Source organism: Lobosporangium transversale (genome assembly GCF_002105155.1).
Source record: "Lobosporangium transversale strain NRRL 3116 chromosome Unknown BCR41scaffold_20, whole genome shotgun sequence".
NCBI lineage: Eukaryota > Fungi > Mortierellomycota > Mortierellomycetes > Mortierellales > Mortierellaceae > Lobosporangium > Lobosporangium transversale.
Window position 1 is genome coordinate 570,123 of NW_019028998.1, and position 13,801 is coordinate 583,923.

Here is a 13,801-nt window from a genome sequence, read left to right on the forward strand (position 1 = left end):
TCTCTTTCAACAAATCGGCATTTCAAACTGGCACTCCAATCATCCATGTTTTTTTTTTTCTATCGCTTTCCATGTCCTTTCTTCAACCACCAGCGCATTTGCCTTGGACCAAACACCTTACTCATCACGCGCCTTTCATCTAAATTTATTCATGTACACATTCACAAAAAACATGTGCATCGCCTTGACCAATCCATGTTAAGCAACTAAAACTGAACCACATGCCATTCATCGACTTTTGTTGAATATTAAATTTAGTCTTCAATGTCGTTATCAAAAAAAAAAATAAGAATTTCACTCTTCCAGAGTACTTACTTTCACCGTCTTTTTTTTAAAAAATATCTTTCTTGCATTGATACCAATCAATGGATATTATGTAGTGCATATAATTTTTCTTGAGTCTTCGAGAAAATGTAGGAGAGAGAGAGAGAAAGAGAAATATAGAAAGTTCTATGTTGTTCAATTGTTTGCATATATGTAGTTGACTGCAACTAACGTTTTTCTATTCTTTAATTTGCTTTGAAATAGCATCAAAATCATACACGGCTTTTTATTACCTTGATCACTACGCGGATACATTGTAAACATATAAATACATCAGCATACATATACATTTTTTATTTATCTTCAGTCCAAACACTGCTCTATTATCCGTCACCCACATCCACATATCAAAAACATATCGTTTATCAACCATCATGCCTACAGAAATGCGATTGCAGCGACAGCTGGATCACAACAAGCGACTTCGCGAACAATATGAGCTCGAGCGTATCTCCGTATCACAAGCTAGCGCCCTGTAAGTCAATCATCCATCCATCTTTCATATAGTACATGCTATGCCATGTCGTCTTGTTTGTTTTGTTATTATTTGGCATTTGAACTTTCTTTTTTATTATTATTATTGTGTCGCATGCCCATATGCCTATATGATTCAAAGTAATAATATATGCAGAAAGAAAAAAAGGTTGGGCAAAAAGACAAGTGCCACAAGAAATAGGGAAATAGGAGGGCACCAAAATGGGCTGTTGAGCTGAATGATGGGATGAGGTAAAAGAGTGAGCAGACACATGCAGCGCCATATTGGATTGGGAAAATCTGCACGTTGAAATACATGGTTGCACGAATCGAATTGAGGATAGGATTGACTCGTTAATATGCAAAAAGACAATAAGAGCATGAAGGGACTCTTCCGTCATTTGACCTACTGAATCTCGTCCAGGTCCTTCCTATTTCCCCTTTTCACTTTGGCAATATTTTCTATCCAATACCGCTCCTTCGAAGGGCTTTAGAGGTCCTGCAATATCCAATTATGCCACACACCCCTGAAAAAACCATGAAGCTGATTCCTCTTTCTGTGAAACGTTTCAGAGCATATTATGCCTTACAATTATACTCATTCTGCTTTGAACCTTTCTTGAACACATGCAGTTGTCTATGCATTTTTTCCTTGCGCCATTTATCGCTTTGCGATCTAACTCAACTGACCTTTTTTTTTTTTTTTTTTTTTATTATTATTATTATTATTAATATATAATATTATTGTTTTTAAATAATAGTCTGATCAAGTATTGCATGTCAACTCGTGATGTGTTTGTAACACAAGTCTGGGGAGAGCTGGATAAAAGTGAGGATCCATTCATGGCCCAGCCCAAAGGTTGCTGCACATTGATGTAGCCCATTTATTTGGAGTAGTTTGGGAGCAGGAATACAGGGAGAAGTCTCAACCCGAGGGCATTTTGTCAATTTTTATTTTTCAACAATAACCAATCAAACATCTGAACGCATGGAGCGCTGATTGAGGGAGCTGGTTTTACTGACTTTAGTCGAATTCACGACAAAGGAACGCCGGACGGACCTTTTCAAGTAATTTTGGGAGGATAAAGTAGCAGCCAAGCAATAACTAGAAAGAGTGAAGGGGAGACATTGGCAATGGTATTTTATCCTTTCCTATTCATTTTGTTTAATGAGATCTTTGATCCAGTTTTTTTTTTATTAGTTCATTCATTTGAAGTGTAAATATAACGTAATAAAGCCTATTTGGCTTCATAAAGCATTTTTTATTTTATTTTTATAAACACTGTTCCAATGATGTGTCCAATGCACACCGACTTTTCAAAAGAATATTGATATTTGGGAGGAGTTCCAAATGCTGCATTTTCTTGCATGCAGTATCCAATTTATTTTCGGTTCATTCACTCTACTTCATATGTTTTTGGACGGGCGCAGGGAATAATGACCAAAACCCATGCCCATTGCACCACATGGCTTCACGAATGCAGGAGGCATCAGCTGATAATTGAAGATAACAAATGTTGGAAACACTTTTATTAGGCCCCAGATCATCGCAAGCTTCGGCTGCATAAGACTCCCTCCTTCTAACGAGGGTCCAGAATTATTAGGCTCATGCGACAAAGAGAATTGGTGTTCCAGGACATTTTTTCAGCCATACTGATATCAATCATAAATTGATTATTCGACTTTTTTTTTTTTTTTTCCTCCTGCCTCTTTTACCATGACTACCATTTTCGAAGAAGCCTATTCTTTAAGTCTTGATGGGTCAAGGTGGTCTTACCACGAGACCTACGGTTGAGACACTTCATTGCTAAAAACGTTAATTAAAGCATGTTGCCACTAGTCTGGAACAGCTTTGTCCTTTTCCTGGCAAAGATATCGTCAATGACCGTTAAGAATAATAGCATATATTATATTGTGCATAAAATAAACTTTTTGTTAGCGGAAAAACGAGCAGTGGAGTCTAGTCCTAGTTGGGATACCCATGATAATCTTACATTGCCTTTCTGTCTTCTATTAAGTGTAGCTTTTTTTTTTATTATTTTTTTGTGCTACAGAGCGCGTAATAAACAGGTCAAGTTCTTGCAATTGACAAAAGAGCTAATTAGCCAGCACAGACTTTTGATTCGGAGCAGAGGAGGAGGAAGATGAAGATGATGCAGAAACCTTTTCCTCGCATAGCTCGCTCAAACGTTCCATTTCAGCCTGATCAACGGCTTCAATTGCCATCAATTGCTCATAGATATCGGTCTCCTTCACAAAAGGGTATCGACTGGCCATGGTTCGGAAAGTCAGGACTCTTTTGATAATTGTGGCAATCGTTCGGTGTTTATGCATATTCACCATCCATGGTAAGGAGGAAGATGATGAAGACGACGTAAAATCTCCATCCCCACTGTCATGGCTTATATCATTACCACTAGCACCAAAAGTGGAAATGCAATAAAGATCACTGTTATAAAGTGGCGTACTCTGAGAGGGATCTGTAAGCATCTGAGGTAAGTGTGGATGTATAGAGGTCTGTGCTTGTAGCATACGTTGGACATAAGGATTATTGTCTTCAGAACTAAGAGTCGCTTTAGGCCCCACGAATGAAGGGAGCTCTGTGTTATATAGTAAGTCTGAGAGGTATACTCCAAGAAAGGGGATACATCCACCACAGGCCTGCTGTTGTTGACATTGTAGTGGTTGCTCCTTTTCTAATGACTGGGCTCCTTGGAGTGAAGAAGCGGCTATAGTAGGGTGACTAGGGATTGATGCTCCTCCATTTCCACTACCAGTATTGCTTGAAATGTTGGTGCCAATAGCAGTGATAGTAGGGCTAATAGATTGAATTGAAATTCTACCAAAGGATGAAGAGCGGTTGTGTGCTAGCTTGCCGAAAGAGTTCTGAGACTTATCCTTGTCTTTGCCTGCCATTTTACTGAATAAGCTCAGGCTCTGATACTTGCCACTGCCAGACATGAATGAAGAGCTGGAGATAGCTCCTGCTGACCCATCTTGGCCACTAATGCTGCCAATACCAGTAGTCGCACCACCCCATTCATCTGCAATCTCTTTCATAGCACTGCGAAGGTGTTTCCAGTTATGAAGCATGGATGTGAACTCTTCTAGCTCGTGCATGATCTTCATCTCCTGAGATCCGATACGGCTCCAGGTTCGAGTTAAACGCGAGACTTCATGAACTTGAAGCGCTAACATGATCTGGGTCAGAGTACTGAAATTGGAGTGGTAATAGCAAATCTGTATAAAAAAAAAAAAAAAAAAAAAAAAAAAAAAAACGGTTAGATATTATAAAACAGCAGGAAGGGAAAAAAAAAAAAAAAAAAAAAAAAAAAGGGAATAATGTGGGAGCAATATATACTTGTGCGATCCTGATAAACTTCTCAACCACTTTGACTCGCATTTCCAGATCTGTTGTTTTTAAGATCACGGTCGTTACCCAACGGCACATCTATGGCAGGATATGTATATCGGACATGTTCATTGAGTTAACCATGGACGTTGGAAATAAACTAAAATAAGACGCACATTGCGCATGTCATCTTACCAAATTGAACCGGTCGACCAGTCGAGTCACATTGGGACTATCCTTCGTTTGACACCGGGTGGGGAATCGTTGTGTGTGAGACCTTGCGGTTTGTACAGTCTGTGATCGGCTCAATGGCCAAGGGCTGACTGGTCTACGCATTTTTGTTGCCGTGGTTGTTGTTGTGCCGCTGCTAACGTTAGTAGTCTGTTGTTGACCTACTTGTTGCTCAACTAAAATGGATGAAGTATCACTATCCATTATATTCTTTTTAATTATTTGGTCTTTCAGAGTAACAGCAGGAGTAGCAGTAGGAGCAGGGGCAGGGGCAATGGTAGGTAAATCAGATGCAGTCATCGAGATGGTAGCGTCCTCTTCCTCTTCCTCTTCTGTTGGTGATTTCTTCTTCTTCCACCCAGCGCTCACTAATTCATACCATGGCACCTGATTCAACAACTCACGCTCAATCAGACACAACTGCTGTGCAATTAGCTCTGATCGAAACCTTAATATCATGGGGACTGGTGGTGATGTTGGTTGGGAAGACCCTGCAAGCTCGCGCGTTGGAGAGACAATGTTTTGGAACCGTGGATTCATGGGACTCCGTTGCTGACTAAAGCTATTCCCGTAACTACTGTAACTGTGATGGTGGAGATGATGGAAGTAGTAATTGGGAGAAAAGTCGCTCTGTTTCATATGATGCAGAGGTAAATGGAAGCGGCATGCCCCTACACTGGGGCCTCGACTCAAACCAGGAGATAGTTTTGGTGGATCCGATTTGATTGGTGCTACCATAGAAGTGCCACCACTGATACCAGCAAGGGCAGGGACAGGGACAGGGATAGAGGCGGGAGCAGTAACTTCCGATCCTGTATCACTGCTAGTGCTAGTCACGTTGAGCACCTGTAGATCTGAGCTTGATCTGTTCTGATCACTAGTACTCGATAAAGATGTCAGGGACAGTGAAAAAGTCGGCTGGTTAGCTTGGAGCGCTGCAATGTTGCTTACGGTTGCTAGGGGGCGAGGACGCGCCTTGCTCCGAGGCCTTCCCGGTGGATGAGGAAGAACCATTGGGGCTTGGATGGGATTTCGGGAATTCTGATTAGATTTTTGTTGACTCTCTTGGTTGCTGTTCAGTAACTTAAGTTGGCGTTGAGTCTCTTCCAGTGCAGCAATATAGGCAGCGCCTTCTAACAACTTCCTAGGGGGATGACCTAAAGGTGCAGTGGCGCTAGATCTCCCTTCTTGCAGGAATTCATTGCTGACATCTTCTATATTCTTCTGATGTGAAACAGAGCTAGATATAGTTGTTACTGAGATTTTGGAAATGCTATTTGTCTTTTCCTTTAGTAAAGGTTGTTGCTGGCACTGGCATTGCTGTTGATACTGTTTCTGTCCCTGATGCTGTTGAGACAAGAAGGGAAGCGACGTATCCCAAGCCTTCTTGGTGTGGACCTCTGCGGAATGGCGTCTTGAGGGCGGGTGAGCACGACCCAAGGAAGCATCACCTTGATGTTGGAGATAGTGATGATGAAGGTGATGATGCGTAATCGAGGCTGTTTGACGGTGTGGATGCAGGGCTACTGTGCGACTCTTGCTGCTATTCCTCCTGGAGTTAGGGCCTTGTTCAGGGCTGGGCCCGGGGTGTGTATTGGTGCCAAAGCCCTCGAGATGTTGCTGCTGTTGCTTTATTACGGGACTTTTAATATTTAGATCCGTCGAGCTAGTCACCTCATTGGAGGAAATAGCTCCAGAACGAGATGGAGAGCCTAGAGTCCCTGCTGCAGATATGACAGTACCTGTCGATGTTGCCGTGGGAGCTACCTGAGCGTCGTTACCACCACTACTGAGGTTCTGCACCCCTTTGTTAAGGCTCTCCATGAAACGACTCACATTTCCAAGACCAGTGTATTCATGAATCACTTGGCTAGGAGGCAAATGTCCCTGACTAAGCACAGCGCCAAAGATGGAGGAACTACTAGAGGAATAGGTCATCCAGGAGGCACGGTCGCCATCCCGCTTTGGCGAGGTCCTACGGAGGCTACGGCTTTGATTGTTATCGCTGACAGGAGGCAAGGTTGGCGCAAAAATAGGGCTTAGAGATCTGTTTTCATCATCATCAATTGCCTTCTCCTTTCTCTCTTCTGTTGCCTTTTCGCCTGCCTCTTTTTTATCTTTGTATTCACTCTCCTTGTCATCGAATTCATATCTATAAATTTCCGCCTGCTCCCAATCTTCCCTCCCATAACTAGATGTAGTAGCCTCATGAAGAAGTGCCTCTTTGACAGTCATCAGTCCATCGAATGGTAAACTGGAGCGACGCCGCAAAGTCTTCGATGCCAAGAACTGACGCCTATTTTGGTCCAACATAGTGTGCCCAGGGCTCCTATTATTGAACTGAGCTAAAGTTTCTTCTAGTTGCAAAGAACGCCGACGATCGAGTCCTTTATTTTTAAATGCCCGTTGAGTTTGTTGGGCTTGATATTGGTACTGGGACTGGTCATGGTTCCTGCTTATAAGTTCCGGCCTTAAATCTAGTGCACATGTGTGGTTGGTATAATAATCATCGCTGTCACCATTATTATCTTGATTATCATTGTTGTTGCTACTTGGCCACCCATTTCTTTGAAAACATTGCGACTCTTGGTATTGGTTTTGATATGGGCTCACCATCACTGCTTCATTTCGATGCAGACGTCGCCCGTCTGATGGTTTGGCCATGTCATTTGCAGCCGTTGAGTTTATTGTTGTCATACTTAAATGAGCAGATGGAGATATTTGCAGGGGCTCTCTGGAAAGAGTAGTAATCCTGTTGTTATTGTCATTATTGTTGCCTTCTGTACATGACCTCCGATGCCCACTATGACTCTGATGTTTTGCTGTCCCTGCATTTGCCTTCCGGCTGCCCTTACGGAGTCGGCTTACACTTCCTCCATCTGTGGCGCCCTGCAACTGGAGATATGTCGATGTAGAGGGTATTAAATGGTGCTGGTGGTTTTGATGATGGTTATCAAAATCCTGAGCTGACTGAGAGGGCTTGGGCATGAAGACACGCTTGACTTTAGAAAGTTGTCCAACTGTGGCACTCATATACTGTGACCATATTTTTTTCTTCTCTGCAAGGGGGGCTGTGGTGATACCGGTGGCTAAAGGCTGCGATGGAAGGTTTGTGTGCGGCTCTAGGGATGGTCGTCGTGATAAATCCAAAGAGGAATGCGCAAACGAGGGCGATGGTTCCATTGAGGCTTCACTATGAGATAATGGCCAAGGTTCCTGTGCGGCATGAGTGGCTTCATGTGTTTGAGGTATTGTATGGCTCCGATAGTGATGAGATGTCTGCTCTAAAGTAGAGTTTGTTGAATGAAGGCAACTAGATCGATGGCGATAATGGCTTCCAGAAGTTACATCAGAAATAGGCTCAGTACTAACCCTAGCTAACTCTTGTCGAGATAGGGAATCACTCATCGGCTCTTTGTATTTGACAGAGTCAATCGAGAACTTCCGTGAAGGAACATTCTCACTGTTGGTAAATGTGCCCTGATTTTCTTCTTCACACTGATTGATTTCATCGCCTTCAAAATCCGTGTCATCAGTCCCACTATCGTCTTCATCATCATAGGTTGGTTCGATATTATTGGAAGCCCTTGGCCCTCGCTGGACCATATAGCGAACCGGTTCTTCATTAAGGTCTTCCTCCTGTGGATCGCTTGATAGTACTCCAAATGCGTCATTAGATATCGCATTACCAGATAACACATTGTTTTCCATTTTTTCATTATTTTGCTCCCATCCTACATTACGCTCGGTAGATGGTATGGGCTCCTGTAGTTGTTGTTGTTGAGGAATAGACTGTGTCCATTCTGGTATAGAAGGGCGGAGAAGAAAAAACGTGACAAGAAAGCCAGACTGGACATGATCAGCAAGATGTACAAATCGAGGAGGAGTCATGTTTTAAAATAAAAGGCTTTTATTTTTCATTTCATTTTTTGTCTGTAGCAAGTATCGCAACAACCAATCCTTTTTTGGTATTGTCAGAGGTTATTACGGCTTACCTTGATTTACATGCTGCTTCCGAAGTAATGACGACGCCGACTGCTGACATGATAATATACCTTGTTTTACAGCAGTCGCAGGCACTGTAGTCGTCAAAGGAAAAGAACATTGTTTTTCCTCAAGCGTCACCTGAGCGGCTTCCCGGCAATATAGTCTACGTTTGAGTTGAAACAAACGACGTAGCTCCCTAATGATTCGCTCATCTCGAACACTCGTCAAAATAATTGGGTGATTTGCTAGAGATTTCAAAGACTGAACCAGCGTCCGCCTTAGAGCTTTGGATCCCATGAAATCGTATTCAAAGTAGTTCAGTAGCCAATGTCGTATTGTCACAAATGTTCGGACTCGGACGACCTGACGCTGTGGTGCGTTGGCGCCCTCATCCTCAATCAAAGCCCAATAGAAACGTGCCAAGAGCAGTTTCAGAAGTGCCAAAGGTGAAATAAACAGCCGGTAGATGAGGAAAAAGTCCGTAAGAAACGTGTAGTCTAGTTTGTTTGAATTGAGAATAATGACAAGTGGAGTTATTGAATGCGGCGTTAATTAAATATGATTGCTATTGTTACTGTCGCCTTTTTATATTTGCCTCTGTTTGGGTGTATGTGTTTTTCCTTACCAATATCGCTTGTAAGCTTCTCAACCAGCTTCTCGACAGTAGCTGCCATGATGATACGCTCTCCTGGGGGATTCAATGGGTTATTAGTCCCATTATTTGTAGGATTGGAGCTAGTAGCTGATGGTTTGCCTCTTAAAGAGCCTGATCGAGTGATTGACCCTCCCAGGCGCTCGAGAGGCTTCGAAAGCCCTGGTAAGGCAGTTGAGAATAAACCATTGCTAGTATTATTGTTAGAAGCGTCAGCGTTATAGTAGCTGTTACTGTGATTACTGTTGGTAGGTGTGTGTCTGCTAGCCCTGGCATTCTCTGAGGAGGCTCCAACGCCTGTTCCTATCCCTATCCCTGTCCCTATGCTTGGTCCTATTCCCGTGCTCTCATTCTCCAAAGAGTCTCTCCCTTTTTCTTTTGGTTTGAAGATATCTCCTGCAGACCACCGTTTAACAACAGAGACTGAGGCTGTGACTGCGCTTGAGCAAGCTGGTGAAAAGGGTAACGGGCGCTCTACTACTGTTGTTGCTGTTGTTGCTTGCTGACCGTTAGCACCTGCTATCACGGAAGAGGGGCTGCTCGTAGCAGCATGCCCGTTATTACCATCGTTATTATAATTGCCTGAATTGCTGCTTTTGAGCGTGCCTTGCGGCACTACAGGGAGCGGACCAGTAGTATCACAACTTACTCCACTGTTGTTAATAGGGAGAGGGCTATTCCAGAGAATATAGGCTTCATTTTCGTCAGACTGAATGTAATCAAAGATCGATGGATCGTAATCAAACACAAATCCCTCTATACCCATGTTTATAGTATTCCGATGTTGAAGATGAATATCCTTATTGTCGAGTCTACTGTTGTTGTTGCTGCTGCTGTATGTGTCAAATCTCTCTTTAGACTCGCACTGCTGTTGCTGGTGTTCATTCATTCCAGTGTGTTCCCTTTTAGTCAGACTGGTTTCCACTGTGAACAGGGAGCCACCGTTATCATCTTGTTGACCGTGACTACAACATAGCTCCTGCTCCTGCTGCTGCTGTTGTCGTTGCTGATCCTGGCTCATGCTTCCGGCACCGCTGTCCGTCCGACTCTTATCAAACGTCAAGCCAATTTCAGAGAAAGGAGGAATGGGAGGAAGAATGAAAGGCGCAAAATGATCCGTAGATGAAGTTGTAGCCGTGGATGGTGAAAGAGGGTGAAAACTCCGGTCATACCCTTTGTTAGTATAGATACCCCTGGAGTGGTTGTTTTCCTCACTCTTCGGCCTGAATGGGTATACTGTTACCGCTGCTTCAGTCATGTTATTGTCGTGATGATTGTATTCTTCAGCATCAAAAGCGTTTGGTCTCTGAGAAACAATAGTGGGGGACCATAAAGGTGATGATGATGTGCTCATGGCCAAGGCAATCACTCCAGATCGAGCTTCAGTAACGGGATGACAGGCCACAGCGGTGGTAGTGTTGATTGTTGCTGTTGTTGTCATTGTTGCTGTTGTCCAAGAAGAGGATGAAGGGATCACAGTCGCTGCTTTTTCTTCTGTTGCCGCGAACGTGGATAGGGACGGTGTGGTTTTTGTGTCACCCGAGATCATGAGTGGTTTTGTTGAAATCAAAGACGGAGGATGATTCGAGAGTGGTTTGTGCGAGGAGGGGAAGGGAAACGCAGAAGATGAATGTGAAAGGCTCGTTGGAAATACAGCTTTCATCTGTGCAACCGAAAACTCATTATCCTTAACGACTGTCTGACCAATATTACAATTCACAACAGCTCGTTGTAGGTTGTCACCTTGGCGTTCCTTCTGCCGTCTAATGGAGTTACCTTGATCTTGGCCAGAGTTAGATTCAACAAGGAGTGGTATGTTGGCTGCTAATTCGGAGACCTCTGTTAGCAAGAACAATGATGGCGAAGACGGCGATGATGGCGTGGACTCTAAAGAAGAGAATATGGTGTCGACCTGTGTCATAGCCTCCGGTACTAGGCCTGAACTTGTTATTGGTGATGGATCTATCTTTGGCATTGATGATGCATTCCCTGTTTTCACTTCCTGGGTTGTTGTTACTGCTGCATGTTCAGGATCTTGAGATGTGATCAATGGACTGTGTGCATGCAGAAAAAAAAAAAAAAAAAGCGCACAGGGTGCAAGGTGGAGGTGCAGGGGTACACAGTAACGCAAAAAAAAGGGGAGAGATTCAAGAGACGCGCCATTCAACGCAACAAATGAATAACCCCACAAACGGAAGTTTTCAAAGCGCGAGCGAGGGGTGGAGTAGATGGGAAGAGGAAGGGGACACGAGTAAGCAACAGATAACGCATCAGATGTGTGTGTCCATTGAGTTTAAAATAAAAAAAGAAGGGCCAGACAGACAGAAGGGGTGTATCATGGTCAGTCAACACTGTATTAGTTCGAACACACTATCCTTGGGAACAAAACGCGTCAAAGTCAACTTACATTGAATTGAAATAGCCCGCTGCTTCGCTTGATCCGGAGGCTGTAGGCGTCGATACAATTGAATCCATATTGGTCAAAATAGCAGGGGAGAAGAAGAGGGAAAAAAGCTGTTTCAAGTGATCCTGTTCTTGTTTACAACAACACTGTGCGCAAGCTTTTTTTTACTGTGGATTGGTGTATTGATGGCAATAGGAAAGAAACAAAGTAAGCGTGTGTGAGAGAGAAAGAAAGAGAGAACAAGGCAAGTCAGATCAATGGAAACACAATCATGTTCAGCCTTTTTCTTTTAAGCGCCAAGGTGTGCAAGGAGCACCATAGTTTAAAGCATACTGAGGAAGCGAAAAACAAAAACAAGAAACAAAAAAAAATAATACGAGAAATGGTCCATGTTTTTTACACGGTTGGTAGAATATCGCTAGTGAGGGGCAAGGTGAGTGAAAACTAAAAACATTTGCTGCCAACATTTGCTGGAATCCTCAGGGCACGTACACACAAAAAATAGTACCTGAAAGCTTTTTTCTCTTTTCCCTTCACTGGGTAAATATGGGCCAAGAGGGGGAAATAAGAAGATCGGGGAGGCGGGGGGGAACAATGGATCGATGGTGTTTTTGATATCTTATTACTTGTTGCTCAAAACGACCAGAACCACATAGATTTATACAGCTTAATAATTTATAAATTACTAACTACGATTGTAATCATATACAAAAAAATAAAACAAAAATAAAAATGTGTGCTCCGTTTTGACTAATGCATCAAAATGAATTAAAGGAATAGCGATGCATTCATCAGAAGAGAAAGGAAAGGATGGAATGAAATGGAACAAAATGGATGCATCGACTTGGGAGGAGAAAGAAGAGAGGGCTAATTTCATTCATTCACCTTGGTTCGCTCACTATCTTTTTTACTTTTTTTTATCTTTTATACTCCTTACCTTTGCCTCCTCTAAATAAAGGCTGGTACCCTTCTCTCCACGTAAAAAAAAAAAAAAAAAAAAAAAAGCATGCATTTCCTAATCTAACAACTCTATCCATGTTTAACATTGCACAAACAAACGCGTTTTATATTATATAATAAACCAATGCCTTCTCTCTTTTTAAAACATTATCATGTAATACCATTACATGTCCTGTCTGCTCTTTATTTTGCTCAGACTTTTGAGCTGGAAAGCAACGTAAAAAAAAAAAAGATCCATTTTCATCCTCTGAGCACTGACATTTTCTTCACCCACACGGTCATTTCATCATGGAAATTCGTCGTATCGCATCAATTAAAATAACTCGAATACCCGTAGTAGTGCAAACAAGAGCAGCCAATGGCCTCCTTCTTTTCTCTAAAGAAGGAAAATGAGGGTCTGAACTGGATCCCCTTTTTCTAAAGTCAGTCTGGACTTTTTATGCATTGGACAATCAAATCTTGATCTTGAAAAAGTTAAAAAGAGCACATAAACGCCCATAAAGAAAGCGACCCCAGGCTGACTATTTAAAAAATCTATACTTCAAAAAAAAAAAAAAAAAAAAAAAACAGATCCTGGGCTCGCTGACCTTTTTTTAGTGTGTATGTCTTTTTTTTTGGGGGGGCCCCTATCAACAGGCATTATCGCGTCTTCTTGGTTTTATGTCCTAGAGTATCCATTCTCTCTGTGCTTTTATGCGCGCATTTCATTTGTACCCTAGTAAATAATGGCTTTTTTTATTTGGATAACCGTTGAACTAAAACTAAAAACAATGGACCCCCCTTGTTATACACTAGAACTCGTGAACCTTGTGCATCTACTAGTGTATTAAGAGTCCATTATTATGACATAACTTTTTTTTCTGTTATTGTCTAGTTCTTTTCTCCATTGTCTTTTAATACGGGGCAGTGAAGGTATTTTGTTGCCATGCCTTCTATATTTATATTTTAAAAACAAGGCGAAAACACGCGTTTGATATCAAAGTCGATAGGATAGCAGTTCCCTCCTTAATCAGATGTAGTTGACAGCGCCGAGAACACATCAACACATCAATGATGTTTTTTGTGTGTTTGAATAGATTGACGTTGGCTGATTTATTTTATTTTTTGTCACAAAATAAGAGTGGGGAGGTTGTTATTTGTTTGGATCACGCACAATAAAAACAGTAAAGTGTTTAAATTATCTCTGTTTCAAGGAAGAGTGGGGAGTTTTTGTCATATCAAATGATACGCCTTTTTCATCTTGGAAATCGGTATTGGCTTGGTTGTTTGTAGTACGGTCTCTTCATCATGATGGCTGCAAGGCTCTTATTTTTGGTCCTCGATAACAAAGACTATATCGGATTGGGCCTCCTGAGGATCCTTTCGCTTATTGAAGAATGTGTACGTGAAGGCCATGTCTGCACTGGCAGCGGCAACA

The 13,801-nt window shown here is 42.3% G+C and overlaps 2 protein-coding genes across 2 annotated transcripts; one reads left to right on the plus strand and one right to left on the minus strand.

Annotated features, from left to right (window-relative positions):
• The first annotated feature begins 342 nt into the window (after window positions 1-342).
• Window positions 343-2,050, plus strand: BCR41DRAFT_354444 (G-protein gamma-like domain-containing protein). Its single transcript, XM_022024321.1, has 2 exons — window positions 343-799; window positions 1,560-2,050. The coding sequence occupies exons 1-2, from the start codon at window positions 699-701 to the stop codon at window positions 1,675-1,677; spliced, it is 219 nt and encodes a 72-aa protein (XP_021881121.1). The 5' UTR covers window positions 343-698; the 3' UTR covers window positions 1,678-2,050.
• Window positions 2,051-2,895: 845 nt separating this feature from the next.
• On the minus strand, window positions 2,896-11,495 carry BCR41DRAFT_422483 (hypothetical protein; the record flags this gene model as incomplete). Its single annotated transcript, XM_022030160.1, has 6 exons — window positions 2,896-4,038; window positions 4,160-4,249; window positions 4,346-8,184; window positions 8,377-8,865; window positions 8,994-11,074; window positions 11,428-11,495. 6 exons carry the CDS (start codon window positions 11,493-11,495, stop codon window positions 2,896-2,898), a joined length of 7,710 nt encoding a protein of 2,569 aa, XP_021881122.1.
• Window positions 11,496-13,801: the final 2,306 nt, after the last annotated feature.